General features: G+C 51.1%; 2 protein-coding genes across 3 annotated transcripts in view; both read right to left on the minus strand.

The window, feature by feature from the left end:
* Positions 1–23,545, minus strand: part of LOC122381819 (filamin-C-like) — a 58,401-nt gene extending 34,856 nt beyond the window's left edge. The window contains exons 1-9 of one of the 2 annotated variants that reach the window (XM_043366501.1): positions 21,968–23,545; positions 21,410–21,508; positions 20,963–21,052; positions 20,376–20,746; positions 19,932–20,112; positions 19,578–19,651; positions 19,185–19,329; positions 18,674–18,841; positions 326–481 (exon numbers count right to left, since the gene is read on the minus strand). In XM_043366501.1, the coding sequence (XP_043222436.1) occupies positions 326–481; positions 18,674–18,841; positions 19,185–19,329; positions 19,578–19,651; positions 19,932–20,112; positions 20,376–20,746; positions 20,963–21,052; positions 21,410–21,508; positions 21,968–22,583 (1,900 nt within the window). In that variant the 5' untranslated portion in view covers positions 22,584–23,545. Of the gene's footprint in view, positions 1–325; positions 482–9,548; positions 9,793–18,673; positions 18,842–19,184; positions 19,330–19,577; positions 19,652–19,931; positions 20,113–20,375; positions 20,747–20,962; positions 21,053–21,409; positions 21,509–21,967 lie in introns of those variants that run through there. The other variant, XM_043366502.1, reaches the window with a different exon arrangement.
* Positions 22,636–24,462, minus strand: part of LOC122381845 (filamin-B-like) — a 46,594-nt gene continuing 44,767 nt past the window's right edge. Inside the window, exons 13-14 of the mRNA XM_043366547.1 lie at positions 23,352–24,307; positions 22,636–22,764 (exon numbers count right to left, since the gene is read on the minus strand). Coding sequence (XP_043222482.1) covers positions 22,636–22,764; positions 23,352–24,307 — 1,085 coding nt within the window. The remainder of the gene's footprint in view (positions 22,765–23,351; positions 24,308–24,462) is intronic.

The raw sequence follows: 24,462 nt of genomic DNA on the forward strand, positions 1-24,462 counted from the left end.
GCCTTAACCACCACATTAGCTACGACAATGCGGCAAAAGTTCACGTGGCTGGCCAGGTTTCGACCACAATAACCGAAGGTTTGTTGTCAATAGTTAAAACACTATTCTTTAGAATTGTATTTTTCTATTGAAAAAAAAAATCTGAGTTCCCTGACAATTTGGCAAAAGCTGCCTGAGATCAGTAAACTAGACATCAATCAACAAAAACGACAGCGAACGCGGCGGCACTGACCAGCCTCTCAACAGAGGTCTGTTACTCCGACCCATAACCTCGACAGAGTTCTATTACTCCGACACACAACCTCGACAGAGGTCTGTTACTCACCGACAACATCGACAGAGAGGTCGGCCTTGCTCCTGCCCGGCGCCGCGATGTCAATCGAGGCCGGCTTGTTGGCGGGGAAGTGTTTGAGGTGCTCCCCCATCACCTGTAGACCTCCGGACGCGTCCATCGCGCCCACGTCCACCTCCCACGGCGAGCCTGCAGGGGTGGAGAACACGCGGTCAGAGGGGTCGAACTTTGAAGGTGAGCAGAGGGTATAGAAAAGCACGTTCAAAGGGGATTATTGTTGCTCCTTTTGATTATTCGATTATTCGATTCGATACCTTCGGACTATCATTCCGAGCAAGCGATGAGTGCTGAGGGAAAGATGCAATATTTGCGGCTGCACGGTGACACAATAACATGTAATGCAGCTTGCAAGAATTGAGAATTCCCACGGTATTGGTGGAGTCATGCTTGGTTTAGTGACCAAAATTATAGACAGAACCAATTATCAACAGCCGAAACTTTGTGGAAACGGCAGGTTCGTGAGAAAAGTGGTAGGTGGCGAGCGAATTGCGCACTGGTTTGTTGCAAAGCCTGCACATAAGTGATGAAATTTTCCCTAAAATTACGAGCTGACCACCAATGTCACCACACATGAATAAGTGGGTGCCCACAATTTTAGACGGGAATGCCTTGCACCATGCTCATTACCCCAGATGCTCAATCACTCCGAAAATCATACAGGCATTACCTATACGTTGGGAGTGAAATATTTTATACATAGGTATATGTACTCGTACATATTGTTACTAGCGTAGGTATATTCTAAACATCACAATAAACAAATCAGTTTTGTGGTTTCTATGTAAGTATCACAGATCTTTGCTTGTTTGTTTTTTTTTTGGGGGGGGGGGGGGTAAAAAGCGTACAAATGCTGCATTCTAAAAAGTCTGAAGCAGGCCCATGGAAATGCCAACTGTGTTATCGATCATTGAAGAAGAAGAAAAAATCGGAAAAAGCTGCAAGTTAGAACTGTAGGTTTAGGCAATATTAAACTGCGTGAAGATAAGGAAAATACAGCTGAATGCGTAATTATAATACTAGCCATTACACAAAAAATAACGAGGAAAACTTCTTTGGTTCTCAGTTCACACCCACACATGATAACGGCTTCTATCTGAACACCTTCTAAATGCATCGAGTTAAAAAAGAAGTTACAAGGAAATACAGCATCGGAGCATAAATGCAAGATGTTTACAACACATGTAGGACTGCAGCTAAAGTCCATCCAACCATCAATTCAGTCGTCGCATATATGTGAGAGATTAGAAAATCTCATCAATTCACTCACATGGCCTTGCGGTTTCATATAAGCATGATTCAGATGTGTGAAAAGAATAGAGCTGCTATTTAATAAACGGACGCGGATCAAACAGCCACTGTGTCGCCTATCAGATAGCGGTCAAAGCACACAGCAGGTGGTTATACAGACCCGCTGACGAACAAATGAGAGAGAGCTGCTGAGTTGACCTCATTCACCCATTTACAATCTCTCTCTGCGGGGCGAGGAAGGGCTGTTTGAGCCACATACCGCCGCGGGTATTTTGTGAAAACCCAATTGGGTAGCAGCTCTCTGTCAGGATCTGCACTGAAGCGGAACTGAACGGTAAAAATATGACACAGAAATACACCAATCAACGTCACTCGAAGATACGTTTGACTGATGGAATCGATGGTAAGCGATACCCAGCGGCTATCAAAGCGATTAGGGGCTATTTAAGGAAACGTTTCACCGATACATCTGTACCATCTTATGCCTAGTAGACCGAGTTTGTGATCCGTACTGTATCACAAAGGCACGTAATTGAAGCCCTTAACACCCGATACCATAATTGTAAAAGTCTTAACCCGCGCCGTGCTGGGGGGGGGCGTTTTTACGCCCCCCCCTCAGGTTTTTCGCAAATATCTCAAAAACGGCGGCGCGCAGCGCCGCCGTTTTTGGTACACGTGTTCCTACATCATTTCCGCACATGTTGTGAAAATTTCAGACCTAGGCCGTTCAAGGTCAGGTCACCAGGTCACGTCAAGTGACCTTACCTCAGAAAAAGTTCAAAGGCTCGCTATAGCTACACCGACTGAACGATCACTTTGAAACTTTCAGCGATTGATATGAGTAACAGTATGTATAAAATGTATATCTCGGATTTTTGATATCTGTGACCTAAGGTCAGGTCAATTTTGCGACCTCTCCATTATAAGTCAATGGGAGAAAATTGAAATGCGCCTCTTTTGGACGAATATCGTTCAAAACGCTCTCAAACATCGGTTCATAGGTAAACATGACACACTGAATAGGAAAAATGCACCTGTGACCCCTCTGTGTGCCCCTGAGGTCATCTCAGGTCATGAACGGTCGCCAGCAGTTTTTTGGCTATAACTTTTGATAGAGACGTGCTAGAGCGGTGAAAACACGTCAGATGTGTTCAGCTCGACGATACGGATCGACTGATATGCAACATGACCCTTTTCGGTCAGGTCATGACCTTGACCTGAGGTCAAATTTTCAAAATGACCTTTCAAGGTCAACGAATAGTTCATTCGACGCGTCTCGACGAGAGAAACACGATGCTGGCAAAAGTAATGTCATGGCGCTTATGAGTCAAAAGTTATTGACGAAAAAACGTTTTTCGTAAAAACGGCTATTTTTGGAGTTTTTGCCCTCTGGAGGCTAAACCGTTGACCTGAGGTCAAATCTGAGGACATTACTCAGAAAGGTCTGTAAAAGGGCTATCGAATGCGCTTTTCCGCGGCGCTGTAGCTCTATCGGTTCCCGAGATAGCCGTTGGCAGTTTCCAAAATGTTGAAATAGTCAACATTTTACCTTTGGTGACCTCTGGTGACCTGACCTTTGACCTGACCCAAAAAATGACCGAAGTGTTTTCGTCCTTATTTTTGACGCTCTTTCGATTGCCGCTTACCGCGTGTCGCTACGTGGCCCAGGAGCCGAGTTAGACGGGGGGGCGTGAAAACGCCCCCCCCCCCCCCAGCACTCGGCGGAAAGTTCAGGCCACCAGCACGGCGCGGGTTAACAATAGGTCACCAGGACTCTACAAACCAGTTAGAAAATCCTGCAGTTACTGAACCCAGCGGTAAGATCTTTCTCAAGCTATAATCTTCGGCATCAGTAAATAAATGATGAGGGTAATTATTGTTTTCGAGATCATGCAAAAAAGAGCTCAGTGGTGTTCGCAGGTCAAAAATTATCCATCGAATCCCACATTTTCCCCATGTTCTGACGGCATTCTCAGCTTGCCCTGGGCCCCATTTCAGCCCGGTTGAGGCGCCCTGTGCCGGCGGCGGGACGGACGGGCTGACAGAAAGAAGGGACGCCGACCCCGGCCGCAGCACGCTCCGTGGGAACATCTGCCCCAGGCGTGGGAGCCGACCACTGCGCCTGTGGGACTGGCCTGCAGACCGGCCGGCCGGCCGTTGGGCCAGCAGCCGCAACAACAGCCACAGACAGTCGCAAGAGGCACAGTCAGAGCGCAGTAGCAGCAGTATTAGTGGCTGATGATCGGGTTTAGGATGTGTGAGGACTGAGGATGCCTGGGATGTGGGCAAATTGAATATTTAATGACTTGATGTAATGTGATTGATTGATTGATTGATTGATTCGAGCGTCCTTTCGCATGTTACAAACTATAAATACCGTAAAGTGGGGCTATTTGAGACAGTGGGGCTATTTGAAACAGTAAGGTAGTGGGTTAGTAAAATCCCTGTAAAATGAGAACCGTTTGATATTTTTTCGCCATTTTTGCTTAGGCTGATGTGGAATTGAACAGTGAATGACCTGAATAACCTTTTTGAAAATCTCGAAAAGTTTTGAAAGAAATTTGGCATAAAATGCGAAATACAGAAAAACGTACAATTTAAGTTGCTCGAAAAGGACCCCTACCTGCAGCTTAACATAGTTGAAATTTTAACAGCTTCGGCACTGCATCTATCGTTACTAACATTTTACTTTTAGGCTAAGCACATTTTTCATGAAAACATTATACATTGTTAACGTTACTGCCGATTGCGTAACCCATTGTCTCAGAATCCCGATGATGCCCACCTGGTCAAACCTCAATCGATATGCTGCCAAATAGCTACTGAATATAATGGTGATGCGATTGCACCCGAGAAGACTTACCACCATCTACTTGAAGTGCATCGAACTTTCGACATGAGCAACACCGGTGAATCGGTCGTGGTCACAAACGTGCAGTGGGCTCATGTTGGGTACTTTTAGTAGCAAGCAATATTTACATGTTCGCAGTATAACATAATGACCCTTTAGCTGGTGACCAAACTAGTTATTCTGATGAAAATGTCCTTAAAATGTGCTTCATCAGTCACTGACTTAGTCGACTATCAACACATGTCTGCCTTGGTTGACCAAAAACACCACTGAAGATTACTTAACACATGAACGTGCTGTTAGGTGAGCCTATGCAAGTACTAGTGATGTGGTAGGGTAACCGGTTCATTGCTATAGCATGCAGCGATCGAGGAAAATCGGCATAAAATCAAAACCGCCTAACATTTTTCTGTTATTTCTTCGCATGAAGATGTGCAATTGAACAAGGAATCATGCAGACCATTCACTTAAATGTTTTGGGAAATCTTATAGCTCGTTTGATTCATTACATTATGCTTCATAAGGTAGCGAGTCTGTCTCAAATAGCCCCACCGACTTTCAGCATATCTGTTTTCACGCCACCAGGGTTATATACAAAAACTTTCTTTCAAAATTGTACTGTCGTTGACTTTGAAATGGTCCTTAATGATCATCCTGTCATTTTGAAAGTTTAGGGTCACATCATATTATGATAGCCTTAGCATATAGTGATGCAATTTCATAACCTACCGAAATGAAGCATCCTACGAAAAAGGAAAATATTGAATACAAAGGAAATATAATTGTCTTTGCAAAAATAATTTTTGCCAGAATGATCAAAATTTAATTTCCAATCGCATGGCGTTTAAAAAATTATTCCTAGCGTGACCGATTTTGTTCAATTTCTTCGTAACTAAAACTGTCTCAAATAGCCCCACCCTATGGGGCTATTTGAGACAGGCTTTAACTTACAAAATATCCTTAATCATTATTACTAGCTGAACCAAAATGCACCTATATGAAAGAGCTCACAGGGAACTACATTTTTGCAATTTACATGCTATAAGAAATATGAACCGTCTTAAAGGGAGATGCCAAAAACTGTAAAATCCGTTTCAAATAGCCCCACTTTACGGTATATATTTCTTCGCTAGGAATGTCCGGTTGGCGGCTCTAATGTAGAAACATGAACTTAAGACATTTTGATTGCCCAGCCTGACCCGTTTATTTTACTGTAGACAAATGGACGAAAGAGAAAATCAGACTCAGTGCTGTCATTCGCCTAATTGAACCAGCTGTGCTCCTTTTGTTTTCGCTTACTTTAGCCCAACCTAACCATGAACGGCTAGGCAAAAAAAAAACATACCAAGCTAGAAGACGAGCCCAATCACCCCGTTCCAGCACCTGTGGTCGATCACAATACGGACAAATTATCGCCCAATTCACAGGCCGGTCGTCCGAGGATCATTAGGGCCGACTGGCTGAGCTGCACCTCCAGAGCCGTCATCGGCCCACACCATCAGGACGATGACGGGTAGTTATTGGAGGCGGTAGGGCTGACTTCCAGCCACAGCGATACTGCTGCAGAACACTTTGCTGATACAAAACCCTTTAGGCGACAAATTCAGTATCTACTGCAAGGTTTCTATACATAAAACGGAAAATAAGACACTGTAAATATTTACAAATTAATCGCTTACTTTTCCAAATAAACGAATTTCCTACACGCTTACATACATTACGTACATAAGATATGCTATCAAATACGGAGTAAATAATCTTGCAAAAAATCACCCCAAATTACGGTCAACTTCCACAATCATTATTAGTCACCCATTATTCCGGCGCTGTGTCGTTCTGGTGACAGCGCTGCTCTCCGCCCTCCAAGTGCAGAGGTCATTGCCACCCGGGCGACCCTCGACCGAAGCGAGCCACTGGCGCTGTCCGGAGATATCGTCACGCGTCCAGCCGGCGAGACAGGTTCACCTACAGTCCGGTCAGCTCCGGATTCCAGTCCAGCCGCCCCACATTCGCCGCACGCTTGATAACGCGTGGTACAGGTGGTTTGGTGACTAACGAGACGCTCCACATATTCCAATAATCGACTACCACCCACGTTCAAATTTTAACCAGCAGCGTCCAGCATTCGCCAGCGACATTCCTGTTCAACATCTAATGTTTACGTCTTGCAGGCTGTCGCTTTCCATGCACTTGCATGGAAAGTGCGCTTGTTCCATGCGCTTTCCATGGCGCCACTATCGTCCCCCTAAAGCAGACCACTGTCTTAGCTTACGAGTATGTATGTCTTATTTTAACCGGCAACAACTCGCCCACTATCCGATTATCACCCACCGCCTACCGCCCGCTGTCTACCGCCCATCCGGCCGGTCACAGTCCAGCCGGCTAGGCTGTCCGCACCGCGCCTCGCTGAGTTCCTCGCTGTTCCGCCCGCCCGCCCGGCCGCGTATTCCTTCCCCGTGCCCGGCCGCGCCGGTCGACTGCATAACGGGTCTTGGCGATGCACGCTCCGCGGGAGGTAATCGAAGAACCGGAGAGGTATGACGGGTCACCACGGGCCACGGCGGGCCAGGCCCGACACGCCAGGCGTGGGAACTACGGTCGGAGCTCAGTGTGGGGAGGGGGGAGGAGTGTGGGTGGTGGGCGTGTGTGTTAGTGGGGTGTGATAGGTGAGTGATGCGGTCATATTGCTGATGACGGGGCGAAATGTGATTAAGGTGAAATGGGGAATGAGAGAGGAATGTAAAACAGCTGGAGGAATGACTTGGACTGTTTTACAAGAAGTCTTGTGTTTTAACCAAACACGTGTTGGGTGTGTCTCAGAGGGCTCAGTAGCGACTTTCTCCTCATTTACCGACTTCCAACTGAATCTATTTAGCTCAGACTCAGTCTCCACAACGCTCCTTTTTACGTAGCGCGGAGGCCGACAAATAATTCCGTCAGTCTTGGCGGCTCTTCAGTAACCAGCTATCAGTGCCTCAGCGTCACGGACCGACCACGATCACGTCACGTCACGCCACGGTTCGTGAGTCGGCGGCCGTGACGGGCGACGACCACCGTGACGGCTCCGGTGGCGGGCCGTCGCCGCCGTCTTGTGCAACACCGCAGCGGGCCGCATAGTTCGCGAGACGGAGAGCAGTTGGGAAATTGACGCGTCACAGAGTGTCACAGAGCGTCACGGAGCGTGTCACACGGTGTCAGACGACAGACAGACGTCCACCACGCCCCGCGGTGAGAGTCGCCGCCGTTACGGCCACGTCGCGGCCGACGATGGCGGCGTTGCGTCATGTCCTGTCACCGTGTTGGTGACCAAGGCGGTGGACACTCAAAAAGCGACCTTTCAAAGGGGGTTCAGGGTGGTTTTTATGGGTGGCGCAGGATCTGATAGGAGCTGGCGTGAGCCGACAGACGTTTTATGTTTCGTTTCAGGCTGTTTGTGGAATGGTGTCGCTTTCAGCCGTCTGCAAAACTTTCGTTAATAATTTACATAGACGGCATAGCGTTGAAATAATGACATGGACTGAAAAGCTAGAACTAAATAACAAATAAAAATAACTTGTTTACTTCCCTTGCCATGTCCCTTAAACTTATGTAGGTATTTATGCAAAGTTGACATTTATCCAACATAAGTTCAAACGTGCATGGTAGAAGAGTACCTTTGCACGTCTATTTATGCATCCTCGTTGTATGAAGATTGACTAACCACAGGATACCCGTATGACAAGGAAAGCATGACACAAAAATATTGAGGCAACAACTTGTTGTCCATTACTATGTACGACAATGTTATACAGCGTAAACAAGCCCTGCGCCTCACCCATCCTTCAATGCTACCAAAATGTCGGCGAGATGAGCCGATTATAACGACACAGTGACCAGGCTAGATCATCATGCGCACTGACTGACACGATAAAGCGTATTCAGTATGCTGTCATATGTTTGGATTGGATGGTTGGGACTTTGGATGGACTTGGGAGCACTGACTGGGCGTTGGCTATCATCAAGACTCAGCACAGGGCTCATGAGTATTCATCTCATTATAGAGCTGTCTCAAGCATGTTCGTCTCATATCTTCACATGCTTACGATCTCCATCGGACCCTCCGTTGGTTAAAATTAACCGCTTTGGTGCTCTCGTTTCCACCAGCCATCTTTGGTGCTACCCTTCTGTACACCGTTACAGTCTCCGCCAAGCAGCTCGGCTACCGCCCATCCTTGGTGATGTCTACCTATGCAGTTCTGCAGTCTCCGCGGCGACTCGCGGGCGGCTGGTGTTACCGTTATGTGCTGCCCTGCAGTCACCGCCGTCTCGCCTTCGCCGCCTCCGCTGCCGGCGGCGGCGAGAGACGACTAGCGAAGCACCGCTATTACAGCCCTGTGACAACGGGTTTGATTTGTACCGGGGGTCACCTTGCTTAGTGCAGCGCTGGTTGGAACGTGCGCAACTGCACGCTTCTGACAGCGGTCGGCCGGTTGGACTTGGAGCGATAACGCACGTCTCAGTACAGACTCGCCGGTCTGTTGAACACTGCCGGCGATGCATGGCTAGCCAGGTCTGGCAGGTTCCGGGGTAACGGGGGAGGGTAGGGGCGGGGAACAGAGGGGAGGGGTTCATGGGGTGGCGGACCGAGCCGCCGTCGTGTTTTCCAAGTTAGCACGACTGCTGACTGAGTGTTCAGATCGACACAAAGGCAGGTGGCGATGGAGCCAGCTGAGGCAGGCTAGCCGTGCCGACAGCGGCCGAAGCGGTTGAGTAGGCACGACGGCGTTCGGGTTGCTGCCCTCATCGGGTGGTTAACCATACCGCAGCCCGGCCGCACAGCACACATGGCTGCAGCTTCCGTATGGGGGCGTCGGAGCCATCACGCAGCCGGCTGACGCCCGTTCAAGGTTACCATGCAGGAGCATCGGCCTCCCGGCACGAGCTGGGGGTTCCTCTCCCCCTCTCTCCCTCCATGACAGCCCGGGTGGGCACGATTGAGCGTCTGGCTTTAATAATATGGGAGAGTGCGGTTTCTCCAGCGTTTGCTATCCGTCCGCCCTCGCACTGGGCGGCTCGCGGCGACTTTCCACGCCGCGCGAATGTAGGGCATTGACTCACCTTCGCGGCTGCCCGGCGGCGTGCCTCCGTCCGTCCGATCCCCACACACACCCGCTGTCGTCCGATCCGATCACGCACTACGTCCGATCCCCACACCGTGTCTCTTCACGCGTCTCTCTCTCGCTATTTCACGCGGCTTTCCTCGGTCGGAAAGCCGGCAACGTCTCCGGAAACGCTCAGTCGGCGGCGCCGTCGATCCGGCCCGCCCGTCGTCGCCGCTGCTGCACTCCCTCACCAACTACGTGGCCGGGCGGTGCGCTACGTCGGCCGGGGCCGGGCCGCCGCTCTACCGGCCTCCACCGGCGGCGGCGACCAATCACAGTCCGCGCCGGGCGGCCACCGGTCTGCGGGCCGGTGGAGCCACCGGCCGCCGCAGGAGAAATTCCAGCTCTTCGGCGGCGGTCGGCGCGGCGCTGACGCCGCCGAGGAGCCGGGCATCGGCCGCGGGCAAGCCGTGGGACGACCCTCCGTCCGCCGGCCGGTCCGCAAAACAGCCCCGCGCCGCCGCGAATCATGGGCAGGCGGGATGGTTTGGTCGGAGGGGTTTGAGGCCAACAGGTGGGTAGTTTCGGAGCGGGCCCGTCGCTGGTCTCTGCGCCGGGCGTGCACCGGTCAGAAACCGGTCCGATCTCGGTGTCATTAAAGACGGGACTGAAACAGCCCGCTGGCACTAACCCGCGGCTATAGGCCAGCGCTGGGAAACCGTCATCATGAGCAGCCGCGTCCCATTTCCGACCACACGAGACTGTCAAAAAATACGTGAGACTGACCCAAAACGAAGTCATTCTCGTACGACTGCCCCGCTCGCGTAGCCGCGCCTGCCGGAAGGCCGGAGGCGGTCTCACTTCATTGGTTATTACATGTGTCACGGAGGCCTGTCGTCCAGCCGGACACGGCTGATCGCACACCACTCGGCGTGGCCGCACCGGTGGCTCCTCTGCATTTACAACACGTCTCTCGAGTAAGCCGCTCTGCTCGCTCAGCTATTCCGTTCCGGTGACCCCATTTCCTGTGGCATTCCGTCGGCCGACGCCGCTACTCTGACCCCGTGTGGACCCGCTCTGCCGAGTCGCCCCTCCGCCGCGCCGGAAAGGAGCCATCTCCAGACCGATCTGATCGGGGACCCGCTGCAGGCGACGCCGCAGGTAACAAAAGAGACCTCCGTGAAGATTTAACGGCACCCACATCGACTTTCCAGAAAAATGTGTCATCAAATCAGACATTAATTGTGCCACTGGTGCATGGTAGGTCCCGGATTCCCATTGTTATCAAACCCGTATTATATCACCATTCCCGCAAAGCTTGAATTTGACGCCGATGTGTCAGTGCACCGCTGAGACCACAGCTGGACAGGCTAGAGGTCCAGCGGGCCGGGGCCAGTTCATAGAACCGCACCGGGTGACTGTGACGCCAGGCGGTATGAGTCAGAGCCCGCATCAGACGGCGCCGTTCGATATCAGGGCCAAACGGGTGCCGGATGTCACCGCCGACATGCCCCAGTGAAAGGTCGGTTCACATGGAGGACGGCATGGGAAGGGAAGGATCAGAAGCGTGACAGGTGAATCCAGCTTTGAAGAAAGCGTCGGGCTTTCCATAGAAGTGATTTGGAAGACACCTACCAAGCAGTCTTATCATGCTTACACAGCACAATACGGCTAAGCGTATTAGCATAGCGGAATAAGACGGAAGTTCGCCTGTCGCAGCTGAACAGTAAACAATGATTACCCGAACTTCTCTACAAGCTCCACTATATGTAGGTACTGAGCTTCACTACAAATCGGCCACCTCGGCGATGAACTCCTATTCCCGGAATTTCACCCGGAGGCCACACCCCACTGCGGTGCGCAGTCTCTCCCACCCTTTGAACTGTCTGTCCCGAGTGCGGCACTGACGTCAGACTCTCTGGGCTCTGGCAGCGGCGAACGACGACGTAAGGCTCAGCATAGCAAGCAGCCGGCGCGCGACCCGGTCGTGGCTGCATGGGGCCGGTCTCGGCCAACAAGACTCGGCGGGAAGTCACGACACCAAACAGGTATCGCGGGGTGTATTTGTGGAAACGGGTCGGCACACTCCGCTAGCCTCGCCGTGCCGGTTAAACAGCCGCCCAGCCGCCGTCGGGTCAAACCATTGTCTACTTCATAAAGGTCAAATCAAGAAACCATTCGTGTGGAACACGCCTGTTGAATGCACACGCGAGTAGTGCTTCTTTGGATCACAAGGCTGCATGCCACCCTTTGTCTGCACTAACGAGTGAGTGACAGTCTGCCCCGCGCCCTGACTGGCGGCTATCCCGGTCTCGCGGCACGGGCGGTGTAAAACAGACATGATTGTCCGCCCAGGCCTTCATCGAACAGCTCTGAGGAGCCGACAATCGCCTCAGACGGCGCGGACTTGGAGGTCCACCCGTCATTTACCGCTGCCGCCCCTGACACGCCCTGGGGAGGGCTGAGTAGCGCTCCGCCCCAGACAGCTTACTAAACCAGTTCCCGCCTGTGGGGCCCACATGAACACTGCACACTGCACAGACTGTGCATTGTGCAGACATCGTGACAAAAACAAATTCATGAAGCACATGAGGCAAATATTCGATACAAGAGACATGCATTTCTGTCAGTTTCAAACAAAGTACGTCTATCCATGTATTATTTGATAATCCTCGATAAGACATGCCCATAAGAAAATTATCGCAGCTGCTGTTTGTCCTGTCTCGTATGTGACAGGACAAATTTAGTCCCAATGGTTATAGTAGATGGACCACGCCTCGACCTATTGAATTGATTTCGCTGCGTTTCCAATGATACCTTCACCAAGGACTTGTCGTACTTGGTACGCCAGTGTCAAGTCCCTGGCCCCACCACGCCTGCCACCTTGTGGACTCTCCACACCTCTCCTGGTCGAGCAGCCCTGCAGCCGGCACCCCGGCTGGTCGATTACCCCTGGCTGTGACGCCGGGCCGCTCGGCCCCGTTACCAAACAAGGCCGCATTAGCATTGGGCGGGTGACGGTCCGGCCCTGGTGGTGCAGTCACACGTAATTATCCGGGGCGGGGGGGGGGGCGGGGTCAGATCAGCTGCGGGTCAATTCAGAGCGGGATTTCACCTGCCCTTGGGAAGGGGTGATGGGGACTGGGCCTGGCGGTCGACAGCGGCAGATGGCAGGAATGGGGTCAGAGAGAGGTTAGGTGTGGATTATCTTCGGCTAACTGATGTAGTGCACATTGGAATTTCGGGGATGGCATGAAGCCTACAGTAGTCGGCATTGTATGTCAAGGTTAAATAAAGCTGTTGTGTGACAGTTAGGTAACGTGATTTAACATGGTGGTGTTCTTGTTTGAGATGTGCGAAATGAAGGATCAATTGCCTAAATTTTTATCTTATTAAGTGTAAAATACATGCCCTGTGAATAGGTACGGAAGGTCCCGTAAGCCTAAAACTCGATGGTGGGACGACTAAAGTCATACATAAATAAAAGTTCGAGCCGATCAACTCAGCTGGGGAAGTGTCACTACCCCGACCGTTAGAAATCTGACTTTTCGCCTCTACGGTAACATCAGGACACCACTCCCTCAATACGCCGTCAATCCGAGGGCCCTCTACGCCTCATGGCGCTCTCCATCCGCCTCTCTGTCACACGGTTCGTCGGAAGGTCATCTCAGGCTCAAAAGAAACGATATATACCATTCGAAAGCTGACGGTGAGCTGAATCCAAAAATGTAATTTTTATCAAAATCGATCGATGGCCTTTTTTGAAAATTGCGTTTTTATCAAAACTTTATAATCTTTTATTCAACGGGCTGTCCCGGACATTCTTGAAAACATAAACATGTATTTTTGAGTTCCAGTGAAAGCTGAACGCCAAAAGAAAAATATTTAGCGAAGCAATATTTCCAAACATTAATATGCGCCTCCCACAGCCGACAATAAGGCGCAATCACACATCTCAGTGTCACGATGGACCAAAGTCAGCCACACAGAAGCGTGAAATGACCCTTATCGACTCGCAGACCCGGCGCTATCGGCCCGCCTGACCGGCCACGGAAAGAACGTTCGGCTCTCGTTCTACTAAACAAATGTCATATTTGTCAGTTTAACTGTCCACATCGCTATTAAAGTTCTTCAGGATACCTGTGAAGAAAATTCATTGTTCTGTCATCTTCACATCATGCATTAATTTGCATTTGTTCATGTCTACTTCGCTCAATTGAGCTTGGTATCATGCCCATATAAGGAAAATGGGCCGCGCTGAAATGTCAGAGGTTGCACCGGCCTCAGCTCGGGTGGAGTGGGGGTAGCGCCCAGTGGGGCAGGGTTACCTTTGACCGGTCGCACGGCCGAGCAGCTGTCACCAGTACAGTCTCTGACAGTGAAACCCCGCTCACTTCCCCTGCGCGGGCACTGAGCGCAGCTGGATGGAACAAAACATGTACAAGAAAAATGTAAATTAAAGCATGTTGTAAATCCAGCAGAACAATGAATTCTCTTCACAGGTATCCTGAATAGCTTTAATAGCGATGTGGACAGTTAAATTGACAAATATGACATTTGTTTAGTAGAACGAGAGCCGAACGTTCATTCCGTGACCGGTCAGGTGAGCCGACAGCGCCGGGTCTGCAAGTCGATAAGGGTCATTTCACGCTTCTGTGTGGCTGACTTTAGTCCATCGTGACACTGAGCTGTGTGATTGCGCCTTATTGTCGGCTGTGGGAGACGCATATTAATGTTTGGAAACATTGCTCCACTAAATATTGTTCTTTTGGCGTTCATCTTTCACTGGAATTCAAAAATACATGTTTATGTTTTCAAGAATGTCCGGGATAGCCCTTTGAACACAAGATTATAAAGTTTTTTACAAAAACGCAATTTTCAAAAAAGGCCATCGATCGATTTTGATAAAAATTACATTTTTGGATTCAGCTCACCGTCAGCTTTCGAATGGTATATATCGTTTCTTTTGAGCCTGAGATGACCTTCCGACGAACCGTGGTCACCCTCGCCACGTTTGGCGCTATGCGTGACCCGGCCCAATGCGTGCCGACGCCGCCAGTGAAAGTTGCGGGCTAGTCTGCCGCCCCGACCGCGGCCATGGCGGCGGGTTGGGGCGGCGGAGGCGGCTGGGTCAGAAGAGGCGGTAGGCGGAGGCGGTAGGCGGGGGGGGGGATACGGCTGGGGTAGTGGTGGTGCCCTCTGAAGGCAGGGCGTGGTGCCCTTGGAGTCTGTCACACATGAGAGACATCGACCACATGATCGGAATGCATACCAGAGTGCCCTTGCACCGAATAAGCGGTAAGTAAGGTATGATCACCGTTCCGTGCTTCTATGCTCAGGAGTCAGGATACTGAAATCCTTCTCCTCCACGCCGCACCCCCCCCCCCCCCCTCCGGGCTGGACAGGCAACTTTATCTCATGCGGGCTGCTCCCTTGGAGCGGCACCGCTGCTCCCGAGGGAGCGCACCCCGTAGCCGGGTGCAGTGAGTGCCTTGGGGCTGGGTGGCCTGTTCTCTGGACGGGCTCAGCCCCGGCGACTCACTAGGGTGCCTGCCCAGACCAATGTCTCCCCCTATATCCTCCCGGCTCTGAAATGGTCTCATTGGACCGAAAGGGCCTAACCCAACAAAACAAACAAAAACAAACAAATAAGTAAGGTATGCGGGTTGATGGGATGGCGATTTCTTTAGATATGTGTGATACATTCTACGTATAGGTAAACCAGTATAACGCCTTTTGGGGCGACTAACGGAGCGAGCGAGAGGGTGGGCCTTGCACGTGCGAAATTGCGAGGGGGTACCTCCAACTCACTTGTGCACGGCACCCTACTAACCGGTCTCTAGCGACGTGCCAAATTTGGGCACAATCGGCCCAGCCGTTCTCGAGATCTGGAAGCGGCACCCTGCACGTGCGCACGTGCAAAATGGGTCCCAACTGACTTGTGTACGGCACCCTACTAACCGGTCCCTAACTGTGTACCAAATTTGAGCGCAATCGGTCGAGCCGTTCTCGAGATCTGGAAACGACCCCTGCACGTGCCACGCGCAGCAGCACCCCAACTCTGGCACATGGATATGCAGTGCCAAGTGGTTGCCTACCTACATGCCAACTTTCAGCGCAATCGGCCAAGTAGTTACCGAGATATTGCAACAATTACAAAACGGACACCTCTTCTTTTTGCACGTGGCACGTGCATAAGGGGTCACCCACATGCATCGGGAATAGTCCAATACTTGGTAGAAGGAATGAAGCTACCCTACAAAAATTACCGCGTGTAAATCGGTCATGTGGTTGCTGAGATATAAGCCTCGCAAAAGCGTGACCACGGCCGGCCGGCCGGCCGGCCGGCCGCTCATACTCAGGAATTTCCGTTAATCTAAGGAAAGACTACGCTCGCTTCGCTCGCTCCGTAATCACATACTGCTATGGAAATGTGTGCAATGCGCATACCTAAATCAACAAAAAATGAAGAGCTGAAGCAATGCGCTAGAAAGGGATAGGGATACGGTTCCGTCAGGTCAGTCACTTCAGCGCCTTCTTGGAATTTGTATGACCAATGATACGTATGTCCGTGGTTCCAAGGGTGGAATATTGAAGAAATGCTCTAAGGAGCCCCTGAACACGTGAAACAGCAGCTTATGAAGCGGAACTTTGTTTTAGGGCCTTGAGCGAAACTGTCTGCGAGTAGTTACGCATTTACAGGTCTGTTTCTTTTTATGGGATCACACGTTCCTTGATGCGTGTTAAACGGCGAAATAAGACAAAAGATGCCAATAAAACTTCTGTTATTGGATTCCGTTCGCTACTGTGTTAACTAAAGCTGCGATTTTTATTGGTGTGTGCAGCGAACCGTCTTAGAGTCGCCACGCTCCAAATACCAGCTAATCGGGCACGACGCGCAGCGAAGGGATTTCTCTGTTTGTATGGCAATTCCCTCCAAAAGCTGGTCATGGGAATTGGAAAGTCGGCGATAGGCACGGAAAAGTTCACTACGCACAGATGCAATTTGGACGCTTGACTGGTCGACATTTTTTTAGGTTCAACCGCCTTCTTTCCTGCACTGTATTAAGCCAAGAAAGATTTAATGATACACTCGACCATGCTTATTTGAGAGTAGCTAACTGTATGTGGCATAAAAATAGCCGATGCTGCATAAAGTATTCGACTGCACTGCGAGCTTCTTACATGGGAAAAAATGCGAAGCTCTAATAATGCAGTTTTGCTTTTATAAAGTAAATAATCTAAGTTTATCGCCTTCAAAGCTGTGAACGAACCGACGTCTTATCCCAATCCCCATCCATTACACCAAAGCAGTCGGACTCCACAAACCTTTCTGATAGGTCATTTACGCCGCTCGTTTAATTTCTTTGTTTTATGTCAAAGTAATTAAATTTCAAACTTTCTGTAACTTGTAAGCATTGAGAAAAACGTAAATATCTTGATGTTAATTAATGATTAGCACATAAATTCAGAAGTTATCTTTTTTTACATATCATGAGCGTGGAGAATGAAACACATGAAATGCATCTCGCAAACCAGAACAGCACATACCTACCTCTCACGAGCGACATCTATCCTGCCGAGTTGCGTGCCGCCGAGCACATAGCCCTTGAGTCACTGGAGACTACAGAACTGAACCACTTCAACTCGCGGCAACTTACAGGGTGATTTTTTTTTTAAATGTTAAAAAGTAAACGTCAATGGTGGTCGCTAAATCGAAAAATCGTGTGCAAAAAAGTAATGCACGTGATAGATAAATGTGGGACATTTTGTATGGTGTCATGATTTGTCCCTTTTAACCAAAGGCCTCGGCCCCAATGGAGCCTGAAAATGTCCCACCAATCGGGCACGCATGGTCCAGCGCCGTTCAGTAAGGAACGACACAAAACAATGATTTTGAAGCATTGAGGCAGTTCGAAGCATACGATCATTAAGGAGATGCCTCAGAAAGACATTAAATAATGCACGAACAAGCCTATAGTCATAAATAGCCTTCAAACGGTCCATCTGGCGTATGTGCAGCCTCTGAAGAAACATTCTTCAGGGAGAAACAAAAACAGCGAATCAGACACCACCAGGGCCGCCAGTACCAAAATCCTCGACCTGCACTTTCTAGACTTCTAGTTTTTGGACCCAGTTATGGCAGATATAACAAGAAAACAGTGGAAATCTCTGGCAGAGCTAAAAATGGGTGATAGGAGCCTTTTCAGTCTGCCTAAAGGGTCTAGGAGTCCACGGTGCTGTTCAACACGTGCTCAGGCGGGCTGATTCGTGTCGGTGAGAGAGGGGGTAGCTTCAAGCACAAGTAAAATACACGATGGACGTTCCTTCACATCGTGTCTGCATGAAATCAAAATGTCCCAGAATGCTCGTCATGCTGGTATATTATTTTGCAATATATATTTGCATTTTAACGCAACTAAACCTCATTACTTTTTAACAAGTAAAAAAAATCACCCTGTAGTTATCAGGGAGCTATCGGTAACTATGAATACAATAGCACAATAGCACCTGACACCATAACACAAATTTTATCTCGAGTGTGATCTATGGGAAGATTGAGATGGTGAACCAGCTTATTCGCGGTATGGATGAATCGTTTCAATTTATGTTCAATAACGGTGCGGAGCATGTTCTCAGGACAGTACTTGCATCCTTATACCATGAGAAGGTTCCAAAACGCACAGGAAGTACATGCAAAATACCTGAATTACAATATGAGGAAATAGTGGGAGATGCCCACAATTTGGAGCGCGGTTGTAGAACTTTGTCGAGATATTCTCACGCATAAGGCAATTTCCCCCGCTTAGGAAAATCATTAAGCATAAGCCCCGTCTGAGTCTTCTTGTAGAGACGGTCAGTAAAATGGACAGACACGGCTTTTAAAATAGACACATGCACTAACACAAATAGGCAGAAGCGTTGAAACAGGTATCATGCTTTCAATGGAAGCATATGTTTTTTCGCTCAATGAAAAAAGAACTATCCGACACTGGGAAAGGTTACTGAAAATATATAATACATTCCTACGTAAGTTGGCTCATACTTCAGTGGTTTATACGGGTAACGTCGGGCTCTCAGGGTACATTCGGAGATACACACCATCCGGGGCTCGAATGCACAATAGCTCCCGGGACTGACCTGGCACGTCCTCGTCGTTGAATTTCATCTCGATCACGTGTTTCATGGCATAGTGCGGCACGAACGAGGCCATGAACCGCTGCTGGCCCAGGTCCTTGACGTAAGAGGTCACGTGGCCGCCGTTCACCAGGATCTCCAGGTTTCCGGCGCCGGCGCGGGAGCCGTCAACTGAGGGGCGGAGGGGGAGGGGTTACGGGTCAGCTGTGGACCTTCCTGTCAGTATAGGATAATGTGTCGAGGAGACGAGATAAAAATGCGAGGAAAGGAACCGACACGCTGAGAATGAGGCTAGCTGTAATTGGACGTTTTGCACATGTTTCAAGAGTTTGGTTTTGGGGGCATCGTAATATTGTGCATACCATATTGTTTTAGCATATTTCCATACCATCAGAGGTTTTACAGTATTGTAGCGTTCAACATTTAACACAGGCTCTTTCAGCCACCCTTTTTGAAGCAGCCAACCACTTATAGCGTCATCTCCCTCTATCCTTCAGCTACCCCACTGACTCACTCTCGAACTGGACGGGCCTGCCGACGGTGCCGTCGGGGATGGTGGCCACGCTGATCTGGGACGTGTCGTAGACACTGCTGACCAATGGAGAGCCGGGCACCGGGTCACCGCGCAGCTCAATGTCCACCTCGTGGTCACCCACCGTCTGAAATGGGGGGGAGGGAGAGGGAGGTGAGAGGGTTGGCTGGGTGCCGGTTCAGGGTGGACGGCCCTTACGGCTCCACTTTAATTGCTTAAATATAACCAAACGAAAGTGCATGAATACAAAGGCCAGCTTAAAAATGTGATAATACGACCAAGAACAATCATTAGAGTTCTGCGTAACCTGGCGGTAGTAAAGAAATCCAATATAGCATTACTTGGGAAAACAGACAAGAGTGCTTCTTCGCTTACCTGTGGCAGATATTTCACGGCAAACTCGTCTCCAGACTTTGTAACAGTGCACGGTACGCGTCGGTCTGACGGATCTGAGGGAAGAAACGGTATGTGAGATACAATCGGGAACAACGAATGGCTATGACTTTCGGCAAGACGCGATATATAATCGGAGGCATTGTATACATAAATGCGGAAGGTGTATGATTTGAATAATGACCACATTGTTATCCGGTGTCCTATGCGATGAATCTAATGGCACTGACTGTTTATTGTAACCTATAATCTTGGAGATAGAATTACAGACTGATACAGATTAACATATATAAATGCTACCGAACTCAGGTGATCGAGACGATCGAGTTTACTGACCTCTGATTGTGACCCTGATGTCGTGTTTAGCAGTACCGGGTGGGCCCGTAATAAAGAACTCGGCGGGCCGCGACACGGGCACTGTGCGCAGACCGGCTCCGCGCACCGTGACGTCACCGTGGGTGGTGGTGACGTCAGAGTGGACAGCTGACTGCAGAAGACGCGACGACGACTGCATCACCTGTAAACAGGAGACATTTGAGATCATTTAACTTCAGTCATTGATTGTGACTGAACGGAATGCTAGCTGCAAGTTGCAAACAGGATGTATGTAGCTTTATAGCTTGTGAGCAAATGAAAACAAATGTCACCTATCAGATCACTTGCGGCATTGCACATGATTACGTAGGGAAAAAAACTTTGAAAATTGTATACATATACTTCGGCTTGTTGCCACTCATTCTTATTGAGCTTCCAAGTTCCATCTTATCCCCGCCTCCTCACCTGTTCCTCGAGTCCTCGGAGCGACTCCGAGTGTCCCCTAATGGAGTCCGAGTGGCGCTCAAACTTCTCCGTCCTCTCGATGGTGGACCGGTCGATTGTAGACCGATCATTGGTAGAGCGATCAATAGTAGAACGGTCAATGGTAGAACGGTCAGTGGTGGACCGATCGATAGTAGAACGGTCATACGTGGAGCGGTCATGGGTTGAGCGATCCAGTGTGGATCTGTCGAGCGTGGATCTATCCAGAGTGGATCTGTCCAGCGTCCCAGACCGATCCAGCGTCCCAGAGCGGTCCAGAGTTCCGCTCTTGTCCCTGTCTGCCCGTGGCACGTGGATCTTCTCGGCTGATGATGGGTCGAAGTCAGGCCGAGCTGTAAGAAGAGGGGATGGTGGCGTAAGCTGTTAGTCTAAGACTCACCAGTGTACTTAAATGAAAAAAATGAACCGTAAATTGCATGCCTGCATGCTTGCTGTGTATTTCAACCCTAAAATTTGATTACTGGATATACAAATGATCATATGTTCTTGTTGTCATTTGAAAAGCTAGCAAACTTAATCAATTAAAACGGCACCCACTCCAGACTGACCTGATTTGATGATGTGCTTGATGTGCGCAGCCGGGTCGTAGTCGTACTCGAACGAGGAATGGCTTCTGGAGCGATCTCGCACGTTCCATTCTGCGAGTTGGTAAAGACAAAATTTAATGTCGACTTGTGCTTATATGAGATGGATTAAAGGCTGCCAAAGCAAGGAGACAGCGCCTAAACAATGTAAAATGGCATAAGAATGAAAATGACTTTGACTTTTTACACCGTGACGTTTGCTAAGATAAATGGGATGCATGAGCAACGCATCTAACTTTAGCCAAATACGCTTTCAATTATTCGACGCTAAAAAAAAAAAAAAATCAGTCGTAAGACACAGGTCTTTATGCATGCTTTATTTGCATCTAGTTATCTGCATAACTTTTTCTGTGAGGATGAGTCTGATACTACATCACAGCTAGCCCTCGGGTGTAACCGTCAATGACCGACCGTCCAGGTTCATCTGGTTGAAGTTGAGCGTGTTGCTGGTGACCTGGTCAATCGCCTTCCTCTTCTCGTCGTAATCAGCGGCACGAATCACCTGGTGATCTGAAAGCACACAAAAGATATCTCCTGAATAGCACAGGGAAGGCAACAACACTAACCACATTCCAGTACCAGCAACAACTAGATCAGGCACTGAACTAGCCCCTACGAAGCTTGGCACAAACTCAGCACATCTATGTACTATTAGCTACGAAGCAAAGCCATATCTCGTGTACTTTCTGCTCTGAGACGACGCAAAAGCTCATACTGCGGGGGCGAAGGAGCTGTGTTAGTAGGAAAAGTTAGCCCAAGCCATTATTCACCACCTGAATGCCACTGCAGGAGTGCGTAGTACAAAACCAATTGATGGAACCAATCGACGAGCCGTCAGCCGCGCCGAGAAAGAATGCCGTGCATCAGCCCGCAGAAACAGGCTGGGAGACGAGCGAGAGAGAGCCGCAGTCCGTCATACCGGATTAGAAGCCGTGCAAGCTCCAGTTCGCCGCCACCGCTTGGTCGTACCTTTGACGATTGTCCGTTTCAGCGAGTGGAAGCTAGTGGCCTCGTAGCCGGGCTGTGAGATCCTGTAGCGCTCGACGCGCGAGTGCGAGTGCCGCCTCTCGTCCGTGTACTCCTCCACCTCTCGGGTCACCTCTCGGCCGTCCTCGAGCCGTTTTGTCTCGCGCACGAGCCGCAGACCCGGCTCGGGTTCGGTGGACTCCCGGCGCACGGCGCTCGGGCAGCGCTCAAACAGCTGTTTGAGGTCGTCGTAGTTACCCCCAGGCGGTGGCCGACGCACGTCCAGCGCCTGAGAGGCATCAGGGGGCGAGGGAGGAGGCGAGCTACGCCGCAGGAGCTGGTCGCTCCTAGGCAGTGCCTCACCGGGAGCGAAGTAGCGCTCTGTTACGTTCTGGATTTGATCATCCAGCAGCGCATTTGGATCATCGGCAGGTCGAGCGACCCCATTTCGCACAACTTTGGAAGTTTTCTTGATGGGTGCCTCCGGTTCTGGCCGGTCAACCCGCCGCAGCGGCTCAGAACGCGGCGATGGCGAACGCCGTTGGGTCGTCTTTCCCGGCACAGTCAGTCTCTCGGTACCAGTGCGCTCCTCTGTAGTCCTCCGTGACGTCCGAGTCATCGAGCTGGTGTAGGCCTCCGGCGTGGAGCGTCGGTCCACAGTGTCTCGCTCATCAGGCCGGTATGGTTTGGGGGCTGTGTACTTCTCCAGCACGTCTGGTCTCCGTTCTGGGGTGGATCTCTCGTCCGACCGAGGTACCCGCGGGGGAGGGAAGGTTTCTGGGAACGTCTCCGGGTACGTCCTGCGGTCGAGCGTGTGTCGGTCTTCCGAGTGGTACTCGCGAGTCACAGAACTCGTGGTGTAATAGTCCGGCGTCGGCTCGCGACTGTCCCTCTCCTTTGGCCGATATGTTTTGACTGTGGTGTGCCGATCAGGCGGTGAGCGGTCGTCCGGACTGTCCCACTGGTGCGTTCGATGAGTTTTCGTCGTGGTTGAAGTGTATGTATCGGAGGTACTCCGAGGCTCTGGACTGTCTCGAGGACGTGTTCTGTACGTCTTCGTCGTTGTATATTTGTCTGGTGTGTATCTCGGTTCTGGGCTCTCCCGACCAGGCACTCGATGTGTTTTGGTCGAAATAAACCTCTCCGGCGTCTCCCTTTCTGGGTGATCGTTATACGACCTCGAGGGAAGCCGGCCGGGCGTGCCTCGTCGGTCCGGACTCGAGTCCGTCGACGGTGACGACCGTCTCGGGAGGACGTAATCGATCTCCGTCTCCTCCACCAGCCGTCGCGTCACCCTCGGCCGGCCTGGCAGAGCCCGCGGCGAGTCTACCTCGTCCCGGCCCCTCGGCGGCAGTGGACTCGTGCTCCGCCTCTCAGTGGAGCTCACATGTCTCGTACTGAGCAGCGTTTGCGAGAGCTCGTGTCTCTCCGGTCGGTACTGCACCGTATTTGAGTAGAGCGGCGGCGAGGCGGCGCGGCGCGGCGGCGAATCGCCACTCTCCGGGCTGTCGCTCCGCCGCTGCACGTGCCGCTCGTGGCGCTCCACGTGGCGCGTGTACGTGGACGTGGCTGGTGGCGAGGGTGACCGGCGGCGAGGGCTCAGATACCGCTCCCGAGAGGTGGTGTAACTCGGCGCCTCCGGCCGCGGCGACACACTGCGCTGGTTAGAAGAGTAGTGCTCGGTACGTGTGGTCAGAGTCCGGACAGCCGGAGGGCTGGACGGCCGAGCCGGCTCGTGGTCTAGGCGGCTGGTGTAGGGTGAGTGATGGCGAGGACCGGGCGCGATCTGACGCTCCAGTTTGGAGGGGGTTCCTCCCGGCGGAGGACTGGGGCCCCTCCTCTCGGAGGACAGGTACCGCTCTGTCCTCGTGGTGTAGCTGGTGCTTGACGGTGGCGGGCTCGTCGCTCGTGGTAGACTGGAGTACCTCGTGGTGTGTGTAGTGGTCGGCGGAGGACTCCTGCCGCGCGGGAGAGACGAAAACCTCTCCGTCTTGGTCGAGTAGCTGGAGGTGTAGTTATTGGGCGACCTCGGCCGGGGGCTTGTCGGCCGCACCTCACTGCTGATGTACCGATCTGTTCTCGATGTGTAGTTCACTCCGGCCGGTGACGGAGACCGTGACCTTGACCCGGACCGGGACCGGGGCCGTCCCGGCGGCGCGCTGACGTAGTGGTCGGCCCGGGACGTGTAGTGCGGCTGCGGCGAGCGGCGGCCGACGCTGCCGTCCCGCTGCTGGCGGTACCACTCGCTGAGGTGGCGCGCGACCTCTGGTGGCGAGAGCTGCGCGTCGGCCCGATAGCGGTACGGGTCCGCGTGTTTCGGAGTGGTCTGAAGGTGCAACCCACCTACAGACGGAGAGGCGCGTTAGTGGCCCGGTTAGAGAGACAGATACAGACTCCGAGACAGAGTGGTAACGGTTAACGCTCCATCGGAACGAGTTAACAGGGTTAAACAGAGTTATCGGCTATATGAGGCTAGAGTAGTCGTTTGATCGCCATGT

Source organism: Amphibalanus amphitrite, unplaced genomic scaffold (assembly GCF_019059575.1).
Source record: "Amphibalanus amphitrite isolate SeventyFive unplaced genomic scaffold, NRLGWU_Aamphi_draft 000128F_arrow, whole genome shotgun sequence".
NCBI lineage: Eukaryota > Metazoa > Arthropoda > Thecostraca > Balanomorpha > Balanidae > Amphibalanus > Amphibalanus amphitrite.